The sequence below is a fragment of the Sphaerodactylus townsendi genome, linkage group LG02, assembly GCF_021028975.2.
Source record: "Sphaerodactylus townsendi isolate TG3544 linkage group LG02, MPM_Stown_v2.3, whole genome shotgun sequence".
Classification (NCBI taxonomy): Eukaryota; Metazoa; Chordata; class Lepidosauria; order Squamata; family Sphaerodactylidae; genus Sphaerodactylus; species Sphaerodactylus townsendi.
In genome coordinates, this window is record NC_059426.1 from 163,595,568 (window position 1) to 163,619,224 (window position 23,657).

General features: G+C 44.9%; 1 protein-coding gene across 1 annotated transcript in view; it reads left to right on the forward strand.

Annotated features, from left to right (window-relative positions):
• MARK3 (microtubule affinity regulating kinase 3) overlaps positions 1-23,657 on the forward strand; it is a 99,312-nt gene that overhangs the window by 21,546 nt on the left and 54,109 nt on the right. Inside the window, 2 exon segments of the mRNA XM_048484642.1 lie at positions 7,961-8,014; positions 15,191-15,239. Coding sequence (XP_048340599.1) covers positions 7,961-8,014; positions 15,191-15,239 — 103 coding nt within the window.

Genomic DNA, 23,657 nt, shown 5'->3' on the forward strand with positions numbered 1-23,657 from the left:
ACATGGCTTGCTGCCATACCAAGTATTTCTTCTACCCCATATTCTACCTGTGCATTTGATTATTTTTCCTTATATGTAGAATTTTACATGTGACTCTATTGAATTCCATTCTGTTAGCGTCAGCCTTCCAACACGTTGAGGTTACCAGACCATGGCCACACAGCCCAGAAAACCCACCACAACCACGTTGAGGTTATTTTAAATGTTATTTTTATCCTCTGAGATATTACCACAAAGCTCAAATGGGTAGCAGATTTGATAAGGATTGCTTCCATGTAAGCCATTCATTAACAAAATAAAATTTATAATCGAAGGGTCTCGTGCTTAGGGCAACCTCTGTAGCATCCCGTTGAAACCTCCCTCTAGGTCAACATTTTGATTCTCATTCTTGGAGTACACTTGTCCAACCAGCTGTGAATCCTCCTGCCTGTAATAACTTCTATCCGATGAGGTTGCTTTCCAGTATAGCCTGGAACTTGGTCAAATGCATTGCTGAACTCAAGATATATTGTATTCACAGCATACCTATAACTGGCTACGCTAATAACCCAGCCAGCCCCCAGTCAGATTTGCTAAGTCATCTTGATGTTAAAACAAGGAGCGCCAAAACTACACAAAACGAAACCTTTCAATGCAAGATAAAAATAGGAGGGTAAGTTTTCCTTGCTGTCGGCCTTTTCCAAAACCACGGCTGAATGTTTGCATTTGTCCCAGGGGCTGCCAGAGTGTGGCATAATGACCACTAGCATATTAAGTACTGAGGTGGGGAACCTACATTAAAAATCACCAGCAAGGCCTTGGCTTGTGTCTCAAGCTAACCCATTTCGCGGGGTTTTATGAGACAAAATAGGGCTATTAGATCACCCTGAACTTGTCAGTGAAACAGGAACTAAGGTGGACAGACTCTTTTAAAAGACTGCTGCCATAAATGTTTCTTTTGCAGCACAAATCTAGATGAGGTTGATTTGGAGTTCTGGTTTTTCTTGTGGGTAAAATGGCCCTTCTTGCAGTCACTGTGATCTTCGCTGAAGGAAGTATTCATATTTTTTAAAATATAATATGTGATGCTAGGCCAGTGATGGCGAACCTTTTCGAGGCTGAGTGCCCAACTGCAACCCAAAACCCACTTATTTATTGTAAAGTGCCAATACGGATATTTAACCTGAATACTGAGGTTTTAGTTTAGAAAAAACGGTTGGCTCCGAGGCGTGCGTTACTCAGGAGTAAGCTTGGTGGTAGTCGGTAGCTTTGCTTTGAAGCAACCGTGTAATTCTTCCAATGGGTGAATCACAACCCTAGGAGGGTTTACTCAGAAGCAAGCCCCGTTGCCAGCAACTGAGCTTACTCCCAGGTAAAGGATCGCGCTTTAGTTCTTTGCATGAAAATCAGTGGGGTTTAATAGCGCTTAACAGAGTTACCTACACTGCTTCCCCAAAACTAGGTCTCAGGTTTAATGCTAATAATCGAGCCCAGCGGCCCAGGCCAGCCTAGATATGTGGGGGGGGGGAGCACTCTGTTTGTGCGTGCCCACAGAGAGGGCTCTGAGTGCCACCTCTGGCACCCGTGCCATAGGTTTGCCACCACTGTGCTAGGCTGTTCTCGAAGCGACTTAAGAGTGTGCACAAAGCTCAACATTGGAGAAGTGCAAAGGCCGTATCTTTAGTTTTTAGAGTCTTTGTGGATAAAGTTATTGCAGAAACTGAGGGCGGCATAGACTTGGAGGATCCTATGAATGAGCCTTTGATATGGGCTGCATTGTCCCTTCTATGTAGAGCGTACTTCTTCCATTTGCAAAAGCCCTTGACAACTGTGTCAGCAGAAATTTCAGAGGGAAAGAAGGCATGTTCTGCCTCAGAGACCAGCATGTATGGGAATCGTTCATGGGACCTAGGCCATCATCTTCTGGTGTTCAAGAATTGCCTGTTCTTTCCAGAGAGAACCAGGATGTTGTAAAAGCAACGCACATAGCAGTTTACATACAGGAAATGACATGGTGTTAGATTTTTAGAGTCAGATTTATTCAAGGATTATAGCATTAAAATTACTACTTTTTTAAAGTCACCATAACATGGAATTCATTGCAGGTCACAGGCAAATGAGGTAAAGTTTCGTACAAGAGGAAGTCGTTTCTTAGCGAATGGACAACTGCCTTTTTACTAGTGGGTGTTTCAGAATAGCTTTGCCTCCCCCTTCTCCTGTTCCCTTATCCCCCCCCCCCCCTTCTCTATAGTGTTACGGTTAATCTAGTCTGGAGGTGATCAAGCTCTTTACCAGCGTGCATCTGCTGAGCAACAGAAGGAGGATTGGGGCTAGGGGTCTCAGGTTGCCTTGGCCAGGATGAGCTGGTGCTCTTGTGTGGAGATAACAATTGCCGAGCACGTTGCAGAAAGTTGAATCCAGGGGAAGAGGCTTATTGCTCAGTATGGGGTGTTGCGTGCATTATGTTAAAATCGATCGCCGCAGGGGCACTGAGCAGACCCAAATGGAAGGGAATAAAACTTCATCATAAGGTAGACAAGGAAGTACAGTTTGTGGAGCATATTTAATCGTATGCGCTAATCCACCCCTACCCCCCCAATAATGGTTGCACCAGTGGACAGTTTTCCTAATATTTTGAGCTTCTGCTGGGTTGAGTCCTCTGAGCTGAGGAGCGTCCTGTAAACGTTGGCCCCTTCCGCACACGTAAAGTAATGCGTTTTCAAACCACTTTCACAACTGTTTGCAAGTGGATTTTGCTATTCCGCACAGCTTCAAAGAGCACTGAAAGCAGTTTGAAAGTGCATTATTCTGCCTGTGCGGAATGAGCCATTGCTGCTACAGACGTTGGTCGCAAAGCTCACTTTATCTGAAGGGTTCCTTTTGAGCTTATCTGAGCTTGTCGCTCGTTTTTTCGCTGATTGAAATGCCCACTTGCTTTTTCAGGGATTGTACCAGTTTCCACCAATATGCCCGTGGCTCCTGCTGCTGAAGCTGTTTTCTGGCTGCCATTGATTGCTCCAGTGGCTGTGCATTTGCTGTGCAGGCTTTCTCTTTCTTTCCAGGTTTTAAGGACATAACAGTGGAACCTCGGTTTTCGTTGGGAATCCGTCCGAAAAGGATTGATGCAAACCGAAACCGATGAAAACCGAGGCAAACTTTTCCATAGGAATCAATGTAAATCCAATTAATCCGTTCTAGGCACTCCAAAAAACATACCAAAAGCACATTTTTGGGTGAATAAACATAGTGTTTAATGCGGAAAACAGTAACAAACAATAACACTAGGACCAGCTTCAGAGCCAGTGGACCCATGTCGCACCAAAAAGAGGTCTGTTTCTGATGCCTCTTTAAGATTTGTCTGAAATGGGGCAAGATATTGTCATTAAACAAGTTGCAGACACGGCCTTCAACAGCTTTGTCCCGGTGATTTTTCTCCACAAACCCCTGCACCTTACTGCAAATCGATGAAAACCAAGGCAGATTGATGAAAATCGACAAATTTTCCCTGAAAAAATCGATGAAAACCGAAACCAATGAAAACCGAAGGCAATGAAAACTGAGACTCCACTGTATTTCCTTTAACAGTGTGGACTGGGAGGGTTACATGGCTCCAACCACTGCAGAACTGTGCCGCATTTCTCTGCCTAGAAGTGCTCCAGTGGTCGCAATGTGCTCACCATTTCCTTTCCACTGATTATTTCAAAAAGCGCCTATTAGCCTTGTGGGGCAAGAGTCTTAATAATAGCGTACTCTAAATATTCCGGGGAAAGGAAAATTAGTTATTTTAGGGAGGTTCTTCTGCTACTTTTCATTCTCTCAGCGTTGAACACATGTATGGAGAGAGGCTGTACTAAATTGAATTTCACTGCTCATGAAAATTGGAAATACTGGTGCAGTCAAGAAATGCATTGTAACAAGAAATTCATTGCGTTGAAATTTATTCGCGTGGCTTTCCTGTTGAGTTCTACCAGTCTAACATTATGGAGCCAACATTTCAATGCAACCCAGTTTTGTAAAATCTCCATTTTATCACTGTCTTTCAGTATTTGCTCATATTTAGATTTGTGCAGCTTTTGTTTTGACTGTCAGGAAGATGTTACGCCTTTACATTTTTAAAGGATTCAAAATATTTATCTAGCATTAGTCTTCCTGTGAGAATTTTAAAAATGTATTTAAGTATGTCACCCATAATTATTTTCAATGTTGTTTTTTTAAAATGAAAATTATTTTGACATAATTGGCTAGTACCATTTCAGGCCTTCTTGTATCAGTTTTGCAAATATGCTGTTTGTGATAGATATCTCCAACAATAAAACCACAAAAAGCCTTGTTAAATCAAGCCAAGAGTCCACCTTCTCCAGGGCTGGATTACCTTTCTTAGCCCAAAGGTCAGGAAAATATAGAGCAGCAGAGGCATAGTGGTTAAGAGCTGGTGTGCTCTATTCTGGAGGAACCGGGTTTGATTCCCTGCTCTGCTGCTTGAGCTGTGGAGGCTTATCTGGTACACCAGATTAGCTTGTGCACTCTAACACATGCCAGCAGGATGACCTTGGACTAGTCACAGTTCTTTGGAGCTCTCTCAGTCTCACCCACCCCACAGGGTGTTTGTTGTGAGGGGGGAGGGGCAAGGAGATTGTAACCCCCATTTGAGTCTCCTTACAGGAGAGAAGGGAGGGGGGTATAAATAACTCTTTTTCTTCATTTACTTGTGAAGGTGTTGTTGTGCCAGCAGGGAGGGCATGCGGACAGGTGAAGGATGTACTTGGCCACATGTTTCCAGAGCAAGCCAGTCCTCAGCAATGCTGCCAGCACCTTTGACTCCTTCGTTGGCTGTGCAAGCCTAGGAGGTGATGAAAGGCATTGGCCATGCCTGTTGAAACCAGTGCCTTCAATTGCCTAGATAGAGGGCTGCCTCTGGGTGCCAAGCAAAATGGCGGGTTGTCCTGCTGGTCCGCATGCATTCTGGGGTTGTTTGCCTCCGGCCTTGTCCAATGCCCGGTTTCTCATGGTGGCCAACAAGAGGCCTGTGGGAAGAATCAAGGCAACTGCCATCTCTGTTGTTGTCCCCTGATATTTGATGTTCAGAGGTGCACGGACTCTCAACAGGAAGTTTTCATTTAGTCGTCATGGCTACAGCTTAGACCAGGGGTCCCCAGCATCTTTGGAATTCTGACCCAGAGTGGTGAATGCAGCCACGGGAGGCGACGTGATACACATACACACGGAGGAAGTCTAAGTGTCAGAAAGAAGAGGGGAGATCTTACAAGTATACTGGGAAGAGGACAGAAAGGTTAAAACCAACACCGGAACCAGCTGCTCCTGAAGCAACAATATTTTTATTTGCACAGCCAGTGGTAACCACTGCAGCTTCTGCAGGACAGGTATTATATGCTCTCTCACTGACACACTGGTGGGAAGCCTAGCTGCTGCATTCTGGATTTGGGTCAGTTTCTTAGTCGGGCTTAGAGGCAGGCCCACGTAGAGCAAATTGCAGTAGTCTAGCCTGCAGGTGACCGTTGTATGGATTACTGTGGCCAGCTCGGAGTGGGATAGGTAGGTAGGTGGCCAACTGCCTGGTCTGATGAAGATGATGAAGGGTCATCCTTGCTGTGTTTGCAACCTGGGCCTATGTAGATAAAAAGAACTCTAGAGTCACATCCGATTTCTAACAAATGTGGCTGGTTGTAATGCCGCATTACCAAATCTTGGCAGTTGAAAACCCTCCACCGGTCCTCCCCTGCCTAGCAACAAGACCTCCATCTTCAATAGTTTTACCTTTAATCTACTGTTTTCCAACCATCCAGCCACAGCCCCCAGACACTGTGTCAAAGCATCTGGGCACAGCGACCAGCTGGCCACCCATCAAACAGCCAACTGGATGTTATCAGCATATTTATGACAACCCAGCCCAAAGCTCCGGACAAGCTCCGTCGGGGTCACATATGAATGTCAAACAACGTTGGGGAGAGGATAGTCCCTTGCAGCACACCACAAACAAGTGGATGCCACTAGTCATCTCCCCCACCAAGTGTCACCTGCTGTTCCTGCTCCTGGAGAAATGAGGCCAGCCATTTTAAGGCTGTACCCCATATCCCAGCTTCAGTGAAGCCGTGGGTCAAGAGATTGTGGTTGGCCATGTCAGATGCTATGGTGTCTAATATCATCAGCGCTGACCAGCCTTGGTCCAGCTGTACCTGGAGCTTGTCCGCAAGGGCGACCAGTCAGACTGGAAGGGATCCAGAACCTGTGCATCCTCCAAAAATTCTTGTAGCTGTTCCGTAACCACCCTGTCAACTACCTTTCCCAGAAAGGATAGATTCGAAACTGGGCAGTCATAGGATCTAACGGTGGCTCCCTCAAGAGCAGGTGTGCCACTGCCTCTTTTAACCTTCCTGGGAAAACTCCCTGTGATAGGGAGCCATGGACAATTTCTAGCAGGGGGCTCCATAGCACCGTATGACTGGCCTTCACCCACCATGATGGACATGGATCTGAAGAGCAAGTGGTGGGTCTTACAGCTGCAAGCACTCTGTCAACATTGGATGGAGAGAGTAGGTCAAGGTGGTCCAGTGCAGGACCAGAAGATGGCCATGGGCCCGCTGCTTGTGATGACGTGGCCGAATCTACATGGGTGTTGAAGTCCCTAAGACGAGGAGCTTGGGGTATCTCAAGGCCCACTCAGAGACGACCTCAAGCAGTATCAGCGGGCTATCCTCAGGTGTGCTAGGTGGTCAGCACACCAGCAAGACAGTCAACTCTCCATGCTATCCTACACTAGGCCAGCATAGTCAAAGTAAAAAATTGTTGGCACAGGGAGTGTTCTGAAGGAGAAAGCCTCCTGGATAAGCATCACTACCCCACCCCGGTGGCCCTTTGGGGCTGGTGGAGGACCAAAAAAACTGGTGGGGCAAGTTCTTTTAAGGTGACTGTTTCGCCCTCCCTAACCTGGGTCCTGGGAGAACACACACCAGATCCATATTTTGCACTACAAATCTTTTAACGTCCTGGTCTTATTATTTATGCACCTGGCATTATGCAGCACCAGTGTTGGAGACAGGCCTACCACCTTCATTTTCTAGATCTCCTCCTAGACCTACTGCTTTCATATCTCAGAATGGGATGAAGGTCAGAAGGAGGTTGAGCCTGACTACATCTCAGCCTTTTCTCTCATTTGACCTTCTCCCACCACCATATCTACCTGTCCCATAATTACGGTATCCCTGGTCCCATGCCTGTCTCCCTCAGATCAAAAACAAATTCCACCCCCACCCCACCCCTTAACATACACGAATAATTCCTGCCTTTGCTAATTAAACCTCACACCTTTATCCAGCCGATTATTGGCGCTTTAGAGTTGTATTCCCGCTACCTAACTAATTCCTTCCTGCCCAGATTCCTTCCTACCCTGAACAACAGCAACTAACAGCAAGAATAAAACTGGCCCTATAACACAAATACCCTAACAAAAAGGTTAGCAATAATCAGTAGGTTAAATAGTAGCATGCGTAATGTGGGATACTTGATCTTCGTCTTCACACCGTAATTTTAAAAATATAAGAGCTCTCCGTGATCTCTCACTGAGAATCCTTGTTCTCAACAGAGCCAAGTAATGATGTTTTCCAGATAGATAGAAAAGGTTTAGTCCGATTTTCCTTTGGCCGATGGAAGGATGTTAGCCTTGAGACAATTGGAAGAAAAACAACTTAAGCCGATTGTTAGGACAGAATTTATTTGTAGTACTCTCATGAATTGATAATTATAGTTCCAGAAGCAGTTCTGATCATAATGATTGTGGTTTTGGATCTGGTAATGTGCACATTTTTTTAGTCTTCCAAAGATGCCAGGCGTAGTTGTTGATTCTAATTCTATAGGTTGTACCTAACTCTGTTGTGTTTTGTGAAGTGCTCTGTCATGTGATTTGTAACTTGACTAAACCGAATCCAGAAACTCATATTAATTGAATACTTTTTTCCCCCTCTAGGTTGCAATAAAAATAATCGACAAAACGCAGTTGAATCCGACTAGTTTACAAAAGGTAGGTTCTTTTCGAACGTCGTGTTGCTAATTTATTTGCTGGATGGCCTTCTGTTCTTTCAGTCCTGTTTGGTTTACTTAGGTAATGGGATTCTCTGTATTGAGGAGAGTGTACAATCTGTAGTGATTTTTGTATTGTCGAAGGCTTTCACGGCCGGATTCAACTGGTTCTGGTGGGCTTTCCGGGCTGTGTGGCCATGGTCTGGTGGATCTTGTTCCTAACGTTTCTCCTGCATCTGTGGTTGGCATCTTCAGAGGTGTATCACAGAGGGAAGTCAGAGGTACACCTCTGAAGATGCCAACCACAGATGCAGGCGAAACGTTAGGAACAAGATCCACCAGACCATGGCCACACAGCCCGAAAAGCCCACTAGAACCTCTAGTGATTTTTCATTTTAGCGCTGTCATGAATATATTGAGGAGAGTGTAGTGATTTTTTCATTTTAGTGATGACTACCCTAATGGACATATTGGAGTGAGAATCATGAGCAGTCAGGCCATAACACAGTATATACAAAAGGACTGAAACACAGCATTTGTGAGTCTCATTACCCTGAACTGCTGCATAAACTGAATAAAATGCCCAGCGTCTTCCACTATTTTGTCTTGTGGGCAGAATCTACAGAAATAACATCTACTGAGATCCACCAGCTTAGGTGGGAGCTTAGCACCAGGCCTGAGAACTCCAATTGCAACCAAACAGCTGAACAGCATCTGAGAGCTTAACCCTTTCCCTTCCCAGTACTTTTCCCTTCAAGCGTCTTCCTCCAGCTACATTTCCTAAGATGCAGCAGATAAGCATGTGAAATCCTGGTAGGAAGAAAACTAGTAGGGGATAGGAAATTGCTCTGACATTCTGCCCGTGACTGGGAATCAGCCACCCTCCCCTCCTGCATTCCAGCTGTTCAGCAGTCTTCTGGGGGTGTGCCAAACCTGTAGTTCCGATCTATGGAATTTGTTTTCTGTGCCTCTGTTCTTAAGCAAATACTGCTGTTTCGAACACCACAGACCGATTCTCTCCAGCAAACGGTTGGAGCATTATCGTCCAGCTAGTTTAGTCCTGCACTTGCGAGGGTAAATGGTAGCTGCACATAAATAAGAGTCACTTGTGTCTCTTCCTGTGTTAAGAGCAGCTTTTAGAAAATAATTAAGAGAATGGTTGAGACTGCCAACCATCTGGAGTCCTGCGTAACACGAAAGGATGTGAGAGCAAAGTGCAGCTTTGCAGAGGATTACAAGGTTCTGCACTTCCTAGGAATCAAAGACTTTGTATTCTTGGAAAGCCTTTTAAGACCGGCCTCCAACCTTACCCCCTCCCTGTTTCGGCTCTACCCCCTAAGCTGTATGTCCCTCGTTTATCGACGTTTTAATGAAAGGTTTCCTTAGCTTGTGACCAAAGAGCTAAAAAATTTGCCAAGGTGGGATTCAGCTTTACCAATTCAGTGTACATTTCACACCTACAATTTAGTACTATAGGTGGGTTGGATCCCACCATGCAGCAGCAGAGGAGAAATGTTATGTAGCTTAGTTTTGTGCGAAGCATTGTGAAGGAGTTACTGTAAAATCAAGTGCTCGTTTTTGCATTTCCAGTCAATGTTGCTCTTTACAGAAAGGTTATTTGATGCAGTCATTACTGTTCAATATGGAAGCGTGGTACAATGTGGAAGTGTGATTATGTGGTGAAGTGATTAAGAGCAAGTGGACTCTAATCTGGAGAATCGGATTTGGTTCCCTACTCCTCCACACAACCGGTGGATTCTTTTCTGGTGAACCAGATTTGGTTCCCCACTCCTACATTCGTGCTGGGTGACCTTGAGCTAGTCACAGTTCTTCAGAATCTCTCAACCCCACATACCACGCAAGGTGTCTGTTGTGAGGGGAGGAAGGGAAAGGAGCTTGTAAACCACTTTGAGTCTTCTTGCAGGAGAGAAAGGTGGGATATAAATCCAAACTACTCCTCCACCTTGATTGATGGAGGTTATTTTCTAGGGGATGGGGTTCTGAGATATGCCTTGTGCCATGTTTTACTCATGCAGTAACACAAGATGGGATACAATCTAGGTGACTTAGCCTAAGGGGTATTTGCAGTTACTTTCTTGGGTTTTCTCTTGCACAAGAGATGATACATGTGTTTCCCCGAAAATAAGACGGGATCTAATATTAATTTTTGCTCTAAAAGATGCGTAAGAGCTTATTTTCAGGGCTTATTGTTTTCCCATGATTTTGCGCCCCCCCCCCCCCCCCCACGTGACCAGATCAGCTTCAGCAGTGAATCTGCAACTAGGGCTTATTTTTGAAGTAGGGCTTATATTTCAAGGAATCCCCCCAAAATCCCGAGAAATCATGCTAGGGCTTATTTTCGGGGTAGGGCTTATTTTCGGGGAAACAGGGCAGTCCTATAGAGCTTCACATTGAACACATCAGAGTAGAAAATCATCATTTAATCTTAAATTTTGTTTTATCATGTAATTCTTAAGATGTTACAAGCAAACTCTAGCTCAGTGGTTCTCAACCTGTGGGTCGGGACCCCTTTGGGGGTCGAACAACCCTTTCACAAGGGTCGCCTAAGACTCTCTGCATCAGTGTTCTCCATCTGTAAAATGGATAAATGTTAGGGTTGGGGGTCACCACAACATGAGGAGCTGTATTAAAGGGTCGCGGCATTAGGAAGGTTGAGAACCACTGCTCTAGCTGATGATGAGAATTGCTCTGGTTTATTCTTGGGCTTTTGTGGTCTACCTCCTTTATGGAGGGGCTTCACATGGAGGCAAGATGGGGAGATGTTATCCTGAACCAAGAATTGCAAGTTGTCATCTTGTCCCGATTCAGGCACTGAATAAGGGGCTGGCTTCTGGCCCATAAGAACATAAGAACTAGCTTGCTGGATCAGACCAGAGTCCATCTAGTCCAGCATTCTGCTACTCGCAGTGGCCCACCAGGTGCCTTTGGGAGCTCACATGCAGGTTACCCACAAACTGAAATTCTCAAGTGTGGGTTTAATCCTGTTCAGAGGCCTGGCTTGTTGAAGGGTCTGAATGAAAATGTCATGACAAATTGTGACCGAACTGAAGGTTTTCCAAATCAGGATATTGTCAGTCTGTTGCCCACGTAGGGTAAAAAGATGGGGATGAGGGAGCACGCGAGCCTGCAAATAAATAAACCCGGCTCATGCTTGTAACTTGACACTTAATCAGGAATCCAGTAGACAGATTATTTTAAAAAGAACCCAACATCTGTCAAACTAGGGAATGCATTTTTACACCTTCCGAAATACATTCCTTATGTCAAAGTAAATATGAATTGCACATTTGAAAAATGCCTAATCAAGTTGGCAACAGTTCGTGAAATTAGGCTCAGTCTAGAAGAACGTGGTCAGCATAAACACCGTCACAGATACTACCTCTTGGAACTGACGGAGGAAACTGTACTCATCTTGGGTAAGGGATGCTGAAGAAACTGCAGGAAAAGCTTTGTTATCTGGCACTCCTGGGGAACAGGGGCTACCAGTTAATCAGATGTGCCAGATATGCATAGAAATCCACCTCATTGGGAAGGCCAAGGCAATGACACCCATGCCTCATGGGACTCTTCCCCTCCCCACCAAAAAGCTATGGAACCCAACAGACAGGTAGGCAAGCTGCATGAAAGCCCAGGCTGGAGGAGGAGGAGGCACCTGAGGAAGATGTCAGCTGGCAACACTGGAAGTCAGAAGCCCAGCAGGCATGAAGACCACTGGAGGTATCAAGACCACCTTCTGGAGAGGAGAGGCAGGGGTGTGAGAGGAACATGTGTGTCCAACAATGCCGGTGTTCAATTACCAAGGGGGAAGAACTTGCCCTCTGGGCAGTGCTGTTCAATTGAGAATTTTGGATAATCAGATGCTGGAAAAAAGAGCTTTTATAGAATCATAGAGTTGGAAGAGACTCCAAGGGCCATCAAGTCCAACCCCCTGCAATGCAGGAACACACAATCAAAGCACTCCTGTCAGATGGCCAGCCAGCCTCTCTTTAAAACCTCCAAATAAGAAGACTCCACCACACTCCGAGGTTGTCCATTCCACTGTCGAACAACCCTTACTGTCAGGAATTTTTTCCTGATGTTTAGGTGGAATCTCTTTTCCTTCACCTTGAACCCATTACTCCTGGTCCTAGTCTGTGGAGCAGCAGAAAACAAGGTCGCTCCCTCACCAACATGACATCCCTTCAAACATCTAAACATGGCTATCATGTCACCTCTTAACTTTCTCTTCACCAAACTAAACATCCCCAACTCCCTAAATCTCTCCTCGTAGAGGATGGATTCCAGACCTTTTGCCATTTTGGTTGCCCTCTTGACCTGTGTGCAGCTCATTCTGCCATCTTCGAAGCTTAACCCAAAGACTGAGTGGATCATCCTCAAAGCATTTCTGTTCTCGTTGGCCTGTTGTAAGAAGGTTGTGTTGAACATCTTACCTCTCCAGTACCAACTCAGTGCCTCAAGAGACAGAAACCCTGAATGATATTCACCCCCCGTTTTTCTTCATAGACATCTCTGAAAATATACCAGTTCTGAACCCGCTCCCTGATTCCTTGTCCCTCCTTGCTATATTTCAACACACTAAAGAAGTTTCAGAATCTTGTATAGTGAGAATTACCCTTCCTCCTTAAGTGGCAGTCTACCACTGATCTTGTGAACAGATGAGGCTGATTGCTAAATACGACAACCTTCTCCCAATAAAAGCTTTGTTTTCTTTGAGCACCACCACAAGCTCACCAAGTCAGTTTGATTTCTCAAACATCCCCCTGTGCTCTTCATACATCATGAGTCTGTTTTGTGCAGCCAACAGCTTAAATTGGCCTGTTGCTCTTTCTTAACTCTGTTCTTTGTTTCCGTTGTGATGTGGAACATCAGCTTTGTCTGAGATTGTGAGGTACATTGTCAAATCCATGGTGTCTTGGGCAGTTTGGAGGGAGGGGTGCCTTCATGTCACAGTTCGGGTTTTCACTGTTGGGAGATCTTTCAGAGGTAGGGTGTTGTGGGCCCAGGTTGTAGGAGTTAGGTCTCCAGTAGCATTTTGATAGCTGCTTTCGCCTGCATCTGTGGCTGGCATCTTCTCAGGATCCTTTGAAGATGCCAGCCACAGATGCCGGTGAAATGTCAGGAGAAAATGCTACTGGAACATGGCCATACAACCCGGAAAATCCACAACACCCTAGTGATTCTGGCTGTGAAAGCCTTGGACAATACCTTCAGAGGTAGAAGGAGAAGAAAAGTTTGAATTTATATCCCCCCTTTCTCTCCTGCAAGGAGACTCAAAGGGGCTTACAATCTCCTTCCCCCCCCCAAAAAAAAACACCCTGTGAGGTGGGTGGCTGGGTGGGCTTCGGAGAGAGCGCCGAAGAACTGTGACTAGCCCAAGGTCACCCAGCTGGTATGTGTTGGAGTGCACAAGCCAATCTGTTTCCCCCGATAAGCCTCCACAGCTCAAGTGGCAGAGCGGGGAATCAAACTTGGTTCTCCAGATTAGAGTGCATCTGCTCTTAACCACTACAGCATGCTGGCTAATAGTTTGCCAGTGGCAGTTTGCCATTGCCTGTGTCTGCATCAGGACCCTGGTTTTCCTTGGAGGTATCCCATCCAAATACTTGCCAGGGTCAAGACTGAGAATATGTAACTAGCCTAAGGTCATTCAGCACGTTTCCATGGCAGAGTGGGGATTCGAATCTGGTTTTCCCATGTCCTAGTCTGACACTTTTAGCTACTACACCACGCTGGCTCTTACAGTGATTACCCTATGTAGATTGGCAGCTAAACTAATGTTGAAGGAGGAGTGAAAGCAGATCAGTCGTTGATAGGAATTGTCATTATTAGAAAGACCAGGTCACACTGGAAGTTGGATCCAAACAAAAAAAAAGGAAACCTTCTTAAGCGAAATTCAGCTTGCTAAACTGACTTCGCAAATGTGACCATGGCGCTGTTTTTCTTGCATTTTCACTGCGCGAGAGCTCTGGTGCTAGCCAACATTGGTTCTGGATTGGTACATGCAGGTTTTACCAAAGTAAGAATTCTATGGAGTGTTGTGGGGTTTCCGGGCTATATGGCTGTGTTCCAATAGTATTTTCTCCTGACATCTAGCCTGCATCTGTGACTGGCATTTTCAGAGAATCTGATTGTAATAAAGTAAAGTGGAGTATATATACCTGTGGAATGTCCAGGGTGGGAGAAAGAACCATTTGCATTGGTTAACAAGTGTAAAGGGTGCAATTAGCAAGCTTGTTTTGCATTTGTTGAGTGGAATCCACCCATTTTAGCATATGTAAGGAACAATAAAGTTGCATAATGAATTAGTGAAAACATATGCTAAAATGGGTAGATTCCACTCAACTCATGCAAATCACACTTGTTAATTGCACCCTTTACACTTGTTATCCAATGCAAATGGTTCTTTCTCCCACCATGGACATTCCACAGATATATATATATATATATATATACACACACCACTTTACTACCATCAGATCTTCTGAAGATACCAACCCCAGATGCAGGCGAAAAATCAGGAGAAAATGTTATTGGAATACAGCCTGGAAACCCCACAACACTCCAGTGATTCCGGCCGTGAAAGCCTTCGACAATACATTAAGAAACATATGTTGCAATGTGTTGGCATCTGTATCTGGATTTGCACCTCAATTCTTCGGGGCTAGAAAGTTACAGAGCAAGAAGGCTTCTTTCCTCCTTTACCCTTCCACATTCTTGTTAAAAATTGGGACTTACTGGTTGGCCAGATCCCAAAGATTGTTGTACAGGTTTTGAAATAAACATTTGGTTTTGACCTGAAACTGGACCGATTCCAGATACCTATCAGACTGCATAATGATTATTTGCTGGAATGCTTGCCCCCCGGCTCTTGAAGTTCTAAAGCATTTCTAGAGTTCAGACTAAAAAGCCCTGCAAAACCGAAGACTGTTTCTCAGAAGTGACTCTTTAGCGTGCACTTTAAAAAAACCTTGACTCCAATGTTTGTGGCTCTGTGGGAGGAGACTTATCTTCTTTCAGCTATAGCTATGTTGCTCCCAATCTGCTGGAATGTGATTATAGCTCTATTAAAGAGATAGACAAAAAGAGACAGGAAGAAATTGTAATTGCAAGTCAGTCAGTTTTATCATTAACTCTTGTATTGTTTGTTCTGTTCTAGCTGTTCAGGGAAGTAAGGATAATGAAGATTTTAAATCATCCAAATATAGGTAATGCACACATCTTCGGATTGTCTTTATATGTCATGTTTAATGCATTTGTGTTTGTAATAAAATATGCATAAATGTCTGCACATGGAAGCTTTTGCATGATATTTGGGTTCTTTGGCTAGATTTACGTTATGTTTTCAGCAGACGTAACGGGCCCCGTGTGTGTGTGTTATGCTGAAACATTGTGTTGTGTGCATAAAATGTTCGACTTGTTTTGTTCTTTACTATGCTGTCCCATAGCTTTACATGTTGATCATTGCAGCATTGCTCCGAAATTGCATTTGGGTGTACTTTTTAAAAAATTAGGTGTGTGATTTGATCCCTTTAACAAGCTCAGGGTTTCTATATAGACTTTTGGGGGACACTTATGACCATAGTTTTTCCCCCAATATGTTCAAGTAGCTTATAAAGCTGCATCCTCTCCCCAACATTTCATAAATAGCTCACCGTGCTGGTTGGCAAAATATCTACATGGTCGTATTTGGAAGGGAAAGAACTTGAAGCCCGAGTTCTTACATTCTCCCTTCCTGCCATCTTGGGCCCAGGTGCAGTAATCCAACCTCCTTTAGGACGCAGCGAGCTAGCTCCAAATAGTACACACAGTTGAGTCCTGTTGCATGTTACAGAGCAGAGGTCCCCAGCTTTTTTGAACCTGTGGATATCTTTTGAATACTGATCCAGCATGGCAGCAAAATGGCTGCCACAGCTTACCTTCAATCACATAGTGATGATCCTTGTGGTGCTGTGGCAGTTGTTACAAATGCAGTGTTTTTAAAAAATCTGAACAGCCTATGAAATCTCCAGTTGGCCTATCAGAAGCCTCATGGGCAAAAGCTCCACCTGCTTTCTAAGAACAGGTCCCCCCCCCCCATTCCTCATTCTTGCTTCTGTTTCCTGTGCTATCTCCCCACCAAAATAAAGCTCCCCCTAATGCGTTGTGAGAAGGTTGGGGAAAGTAGTCACTCTGACAGGGTAATGGTAACCCCCCTCCCCCCTTGCACAAGCAAAGATCCCTTCTACTCATGGAAGAGCAGTTTGGGATGGTGGTCAGACTCTGCAAAATCAATCCACCAGTTTTGCCTTAGGTTTGTCAAACGGTATACTGGTTGTGGTGGGTTTTCCGGGCTGTGTGGCCGTGGTCTGGTTGATCTTGTTCCTAACATTTCGCCTGCATCTGTGGCTGGCATCTTCAGAGGTGTATCACAGAGAGAAGTCTGTTATAAGAGAAGTCTAAACACAGTGCGTAGCCAGCCACAGATGCAGGCGAAACGTCAGGAGAGAATGCTGCTAGAACACGGCCATACAGCCCGGAAACCACACAGCACCCCAGTGATTCCGGCTGTGAAAGCCTTCGACAATACAAAAGCCATTCTATCTCTTAAATTTGTCTCATCCCCTTGAAATATAAATCCCACGTCTCCAGTTGTTCCCTAACTCAAAACTTCTGATCCTCAAGGTCAACTCAAGTTTCTTTTGACATCCTTCACATGATCCCCAATACCTGCCTAGTAGTTGTTTGCAAATATTCAACTCAACATAAAATTCAGCCCAGTATTAAAAATAAATAGTATCTATGATCATGCTATATAATTCAGTGTGTTTTAGACAAAATTTAAGCCTCATGTACAATATGTAAAATGATATATTACTAAAACTGTCTACCTGTCTAGAATTTAGTGCAGTGTGCAATAGCAGGTTGTACTTTTTTTTGCCATCAAAACAGAGCTGACTTTTGGTGACCCTGAAGGGGTGGTTTGCCGTTGCCTGTCTTGCTTTAGCAGCACTAGACTTCTAAGAACATAAGAAAGAGCTTGCTGGATCAGACCAGAGTCCATAGTCCAACACTCTGATACTCGCTGTGGCCCACCAGATGCCTTTGGGGGCTCACATGCAGGATGTGAAAGCAATGACCTGCTGCTGCTGCTGCTGCTGCTGCTGCTGCTGCTGCTGCTGCTGCTCCTCCTCCTCCTCCTCCTCCTCCTCCCCCCCCCCAAGCACCTGGTCTGCTAAGGCATTTGCAGACTTCTTTGGAGGTCTCCCATCCCAGGAACTAACCAGGACTGAACCTTCTTAGCTTCTGAGAGCCAACAAGGTTGGGCTAGTCTTGGCTGTCCAGGGCAGGTTGTATATACCAAATTTAAAACCCAAGTGACTGTTTTCTTTCATCTGTGTTAATTGTGCTGTCTGTAACTAGCATTCAAAAGTGGCCACTTAACAGTGCAACCTTAAGAAGATTCACTCCAGGCTAAGCCCATTCATTTTAATGGGCGTAGGCTGAAGCAACTGCCCAGGATTGAACTGTGACTCTCCCTATTAAAATAACTTCGATTCGTGCTTGTTACTACTTGGCAGGATTTTTAAGAGGAGGAAAAAAACAAACTGAGGAATAACTCATCCTCTGCTTCCAGGAAATTGTGCTCAGCTCAAGTCTGCAATCCACATTAATTACATTAAGTTTCGCATTTTGTGAGTGGACGCTTCCTTGTTAGATTTAGGAATGTAACTTTTTGAAACTTTTCAATATTTATAGGTTTTTTTTAATCAACACACTTTGAAACTGACTTGTTTTAGTCGAATGCTGGTTTATTTCCTCCAGATTGTGTGTTTGAGGGTATACCTTGGAACAGTCTGGCAGTGATTTCGTTAGCTGAGGAAAACTGATTTTTAGAGAACCTCATTACTGGAAGCTGGTTCCTGGCATTCTAGTCTCCTTCACAGCATGCAGAGTAGTTTAGTAGCAGTTTCCAGTGTTCAGGTAGTGCTAAATTGCATAGCTTAACAATGCTTGTATAGATTTTATTCTGTCCTTCCTTTGCATAGCATAGGGCTGTGGTGGCGAACCTATGGCACTACAGATGTTCATGGACTACAATTCCCATCAGCCGGCAGGGGCTGATGGGAATTGTAGTCCATGAACATCTGGTGTGCCATAGGTTCGCCACCACTGGCATAGGGAAACTTGTTTGGTTTTCACACAGACACGCGCAGATACACATTTTAACCACACAACAATCTGGTAAACTACATAAAACTGAGAGTTAGTGCCTGATGCAAAGTCGCCCAGCATTCCTCCAGTTCAGTTCTCCCCAGGTCTATGCTATAAAGTTGAAAGTGCAGTTTTATCCCTGCAAAATTACCTTAACACCCCATTTATGTTCAGTCTACAGACAGTTGAATCTGTAAATATCCATTGCTCCAGCATTATTGGCAGAAATAACACTCTAGCATGAATAATTGAATGATGATGTTGCACATATGCATTGTGAAGCCAAGCGACTATCTCCATTCCTGTTCTCCTTTGGTGCACACTTTCGTTTCAGGCAGCTTTCAGCAGTCCACAAATATCCAAAGAGAGGATTGTGAAAGGTGGTTGTTAAATGAAAGGGGGCTCTGTCATTCTGAGTGCTTAACAGAGAAATGCAGGGTCCTTTTATGCACACTTCTCAGGTTCTTCTGTTATACTCTGTTATATAGTGGTTTCCAACCTGGGGGTCCAGGGACTCCCAAGTGGGCTGCAAGCATTGTCATTTTGATCTTTTGTCATTAAGCATTTGATTTATTTATCATTTGATTTATAGGCCGCCTGTCCCCGTGCTGGGCTCAGGGAGGTTTACAACAAACATCCGCAGTTAAAATTAGTAATCGACAATCAGTTCCCATAGTAGAACACCCAGTCACACCATAAAATCAGTTCAAAACTAAGGGGGGAATAAATTAAAGGAAATGGGGAAAGGGGAAAAAAGGAGCAGGAAGGAAGAAACAGGGGAAAGGAAAGGGGAAAGGGAAAAGAGAGGGGAAGGGGAAAGGAATGAGAGGGAGGGGAAAAAGAAAAGTGAGGCCAGCTGTGTTGGGATGCCATTGCTGCCCTCAAGAATAGGCCTGGCAGAATAGCGCCATCTTGCAAGCCATGGGGAACTGCCCTAGGTATAAATTTCTCAATGAATGCAACGTTCACAACTACACAAACAACTAGCGCGCTGCATCAACCGCTATTTTATCAATTGCATTTAGCCCACATATAAAGTGCAATACATAAAGTGCAACCAGTGAAAAGTGCAAACAGCATCAGAGCCTAAACTCTTACAATGCTACACATGTAACATCACCATGCAATATGTACATGGTGCACAGGCTGCCCTAGGTCTCACAAGGCCCGAATCCCAACAGAGCATCCCACCAGGATTTCTCCATCAGTCAACGAATAGTAATAGTACAACTACTGTCACGGGTGGGGGGAGTGCAAAAGTTTTTGATGTTAAGAAGGGAGTCCTCCTACTCGAAAAGGTGAGGAACCACGTCTTTAAGGCTTTGATCAACAAGAGTCGGAATAGTAAGATTAGCAAACCTGGTTTACTACCCTTGGAATCTCAATGGATGCTGTCTTTAGTTTAGAACAGGGGTCTTCAAACTATGGCCCTCCAGATGTTCATGGACTACAATTCCCATCAGTCCCTGCCAGCATGGACTCATGGGAATTGTAGTCTATGAACATCTGGAGGGCCATAGTTTGAAGACCCCTGGTTTAGAACATCAGTACCGCCACGGTGTGTATAAAACAGGGGTCTCCAACTCTGGCACTTCAGATGTTCATGGACTACAATTCCCACCAGCCCCTGTGGGCATGGCCAATTGGCCATGCTTGCAGGGGCTGATGGGAATTGTAGTCCACGAACATCTGAAACACCAGAGTTGGAGACCCCTGGTATAAAAGATCCCTTGTACTGAGTGAGGCCACGGGACTGTGAAGGGGCTCATCAAGATCTTGGGCAGAGATCTTTTCTACCCATTCTGGATCTGGCAACCATACCCAACCCCAGTTCCTCTCCCAGTGGTGAGGGGGATCTGGCAACCCTACATGACAGAGGTGGAGAACATTAATCCTTTTGAATTGGAAATGCCAGGAATTGAACCTGGGCCTTTCTACCTGGGAGCATGGCACCTTAACTTCCTTGACCTTCTTATCATCTCATTTGGAAAATATTTGTTAGTGGAAGTTATGAAATGTTGATAATTTATGGCCGGGTTTTATTTCATTATGAAGCTTAACTACATTTGGCTGACACATGCTATGTTTTATCCGCTAGCTGATAAAATTGTCAGCTCTGTGCAGATCCCGGAATTCATTATTCACTCTCCATTTCCCCCTCCCACCTCGAATTGATAGATGACTACTCCAGTTTCTCATCTTAGGCAGGCATTTGCTGAAGAGTCTCTTCATAGTTCTTTGATAACTCGGCCCTGAATGCCAAGGCACCACAGTTGGAGCAGTTTTGTTTTTTTAAACAGCACCATTATATCCTGCGCCGCAGATGAAATTCCTCTTCCCTACCATGAGATCTTTTGCCATCTTAACTAAAGAACCCATCACAGCATATACTTGTGCGTGCTGATTTGTTTCAGCGGAGATTAAGTATGCATAATTGAGTGCTGGATTGTGACCAAAACTTCCACTCATTAAAACATGAAACAGTCTGAACAACCCCCAAAAGAGCAAGCAGGGTATTGTTTAACATACGCAGCAGAAGCAGCCAGGGAGGAAATGTATATGCAAGAGTGCATTTCCTCGGAATGAGACTGCTAGTTAGCAATTTGTTTTGCTCAGTACAAGACAAATGCCCGACTTGAGATTTCATGGAGGCCCTTTATAGCACATTATTCGAATAATAAATTCATATCCCAGGGTATGGCTGGGAGGCACACAGTACCAGCAGCCTTGCTGAATCTAAGCGGGGTCTGGTTCTGCTCGGTTGACAGTGAGCAATACCCTGGAAATGCTACATATGCTTCCTTGTTGAAGAAAATCATTATAATAATTTAAGTGCCATCAAGTTGTAACCAACTTACAGCCATCCCTCATAGGCAAGAAGGAAACAGAAGCGGCTTGAGAGCCAGCATGGTGTAGGGCAAAGGTGGCCAATCTATGGCATCCCAGATGTTCATGGACTACAATTGGCCATGCTGGCAGGGGCTGATGGGAATTGTAGTCCATGAACATCTGGGGTGTCATAAGTTGTCCACCCCTGGTGTAGGGGTTAAGAGCAGGTGGATTCTAATCTGGAGAATCGGGTTTGATTCCCCGCTCCTCCACGTGAGTGACTGAGGCTTATCTGGTGAACCAGAAGTGTTTCCGCATTCCTTCATTCCTGCTGGGTGACCCTGGGCCAGTCACAGTTCTTCGGAACTCTCTCAGCCAACCCCACCTGCCTCACAAGGTGTCTGTTGTGGGGAGAGTAAGGGAAAAGAAGCTTATAGGCCACCTTGAGTCTCCTTACAGGAGAGAAAGGTGGGGAATAATTCAAAACTCTTCTTCTTTTTCTTTGGACTTGGCCCTAAAGGACAAGTACGGGAAGCCTATCTAGGCTTTGACATGATGCTTGAATTGACACAATCATGCCAAGGATTTTTCTGTGTGGTGACTTTCTGCATAAGATTTCACAGGGACAATTTATCACGTTCCCCACTTAACCCGAGTGCATCTCCCCTTTTTTCCTCTGCCCCACCTACCTCTCTCAGCCAACCTCACCTGCCTCACAAGGTGTCTGTTGTGGGGAGAGGAAGGGAAAAAGAGCGTTTAAGCCACCTCGAGTCTCCTTACAGGGGAGAAAGGGGGATATAAATCCAAAAATGCCATCTTCTTGCCATTGCCTGCCTTTGTGCAGAAACCCTGGACTTCCTGGGTGGTCTCCCATCCTAGTATTGATCAAGGCTGATTTATCTTCCAAGATCTGACAGTATCAGGGAAGCCTTGGGCTATACCAGTTTTCAAGGTAAGAGATGTTCCGAAGGGACTTGTCATTGCTTGCTTCTGCATAGCAACCCTGAACTTCCTTGGTGGTCCCGCACCCTTGTATTGATCAGGGCTGACCCTGCTTAGCTCCCAGGGTCTGATTGTCATATGCCCATCTAGGCTATTCAGACTGCTGTCTTGGAGAAAGGCAAAAGTATAAGCGTTATAAATAGATAATAAACGCCATAAATTATAACCGATACTTTGTTCGGTATGTTGAACTGCTATAGATTGCAATATGAAATGATGGGACTGTCTCACTTGTCTGTTTTTGCATTGATTCGTGCTTCTGAGGCATAAAAGATCCCCCCCCCCCCAAAGAATATAATCAATTGATGCTTCCTGAAACCACTTAGAGAAGCTGGCTCATCGATTTTCGGAAGACCGCTCAGAACTGCAGCATTAGTCTACATATCACCAAATGCGTAACTAATAGTTGCGTTTGCAAACTGCAGAGGTCATGTTTGGTTCATAGGCACTGAGGCTTCTGGCATCTGTAGGTGAACTCTTAACTCCCATGTCAGAATTCTGTGAACTCGGAACTCCCGTTCCGCTTTATTAACTGCTTTTGATACTCTTCCCCCCACCCCCAATCGCTTCTGTTGTGGCTTAGCCTAGTCAGGGAAGAAAAACCAAGAGCCTTTCTATACGCTGCTGATTGGCCCTTGTAGCATCTTAGAATCATAGAGTTGGAAGGGCCATCAAGTCCAACCCCCTGCAATGCAGGAACACATAATCAAAGCACTCCTTACTGATGGCCATCCAGCCTCTGTTTAAAAACCTCCAGCGAAGGAGACACCACCACTCTCCGAGGTCTTGCATTCCACTGTCAAACAGCCCTGATGGTCAGGAAGTTTTTCTTGTCTGAAAGGCTTTTTTCTCAGTGTATTGTCGAAGGCTTTCTCAGCCGGAATTAACTGGCTGTTGTGGGTTTTCGGGCTGTGTGGTCGTGGTCTGGTAGTTTTTGCTCCTAACATTTCACCTGCATCTGTGGGTGGTATCTTCAGAGCACATCACGGTGACATGCCTCTGAAGATGCCAGGCATAGATGCGGACGAAACATTAGGAGCAAAAACTAGCAGTCCACAGCCACATAGCCCAAAAACCCACAACAGCCAGTTGATTCAGCTGAGAAAGCCTTCGACAGTAATCCACAGGCCCTGAAGATGCATTATTTTATTTCTACGGCTGTTCTCTTGCACACTCAAAATTGACTTTGAAAACTTGGAGCGGGTGATCACTTAGCGTCTGTTGCCGGAGGCCCCTGTAGTCAGGTCTTCTACAAAGATTAAAGAGAAAAAATAAAAGACCACAACAGCCTCTGTCTTGCAGCGTAAGGCAAAACAAAAGAGGCAGTGGATTAAATGAGTCAGGAGAGCCCATGGCGTTTAACAAAACTATAATGGCTATCTGCTAGAGAGAGTTCTACTGATGGAGGAGTCAGTTGGAAGTCGTGATCCTGAAATTAACAAGGTTAGCAGCAAAGGAATCAAGCGTCTGATGAGCGGGGGAATGAAAGAGAGGAAAGAGCAAGAGAGTAAAAGCATTTGAAAGTGAGCTAAACTTGAGCAAGGCCTGGGAAGACAGAACCAATCGAGATAGGAGAAGTGAAGGATGATTAAAAATAATGG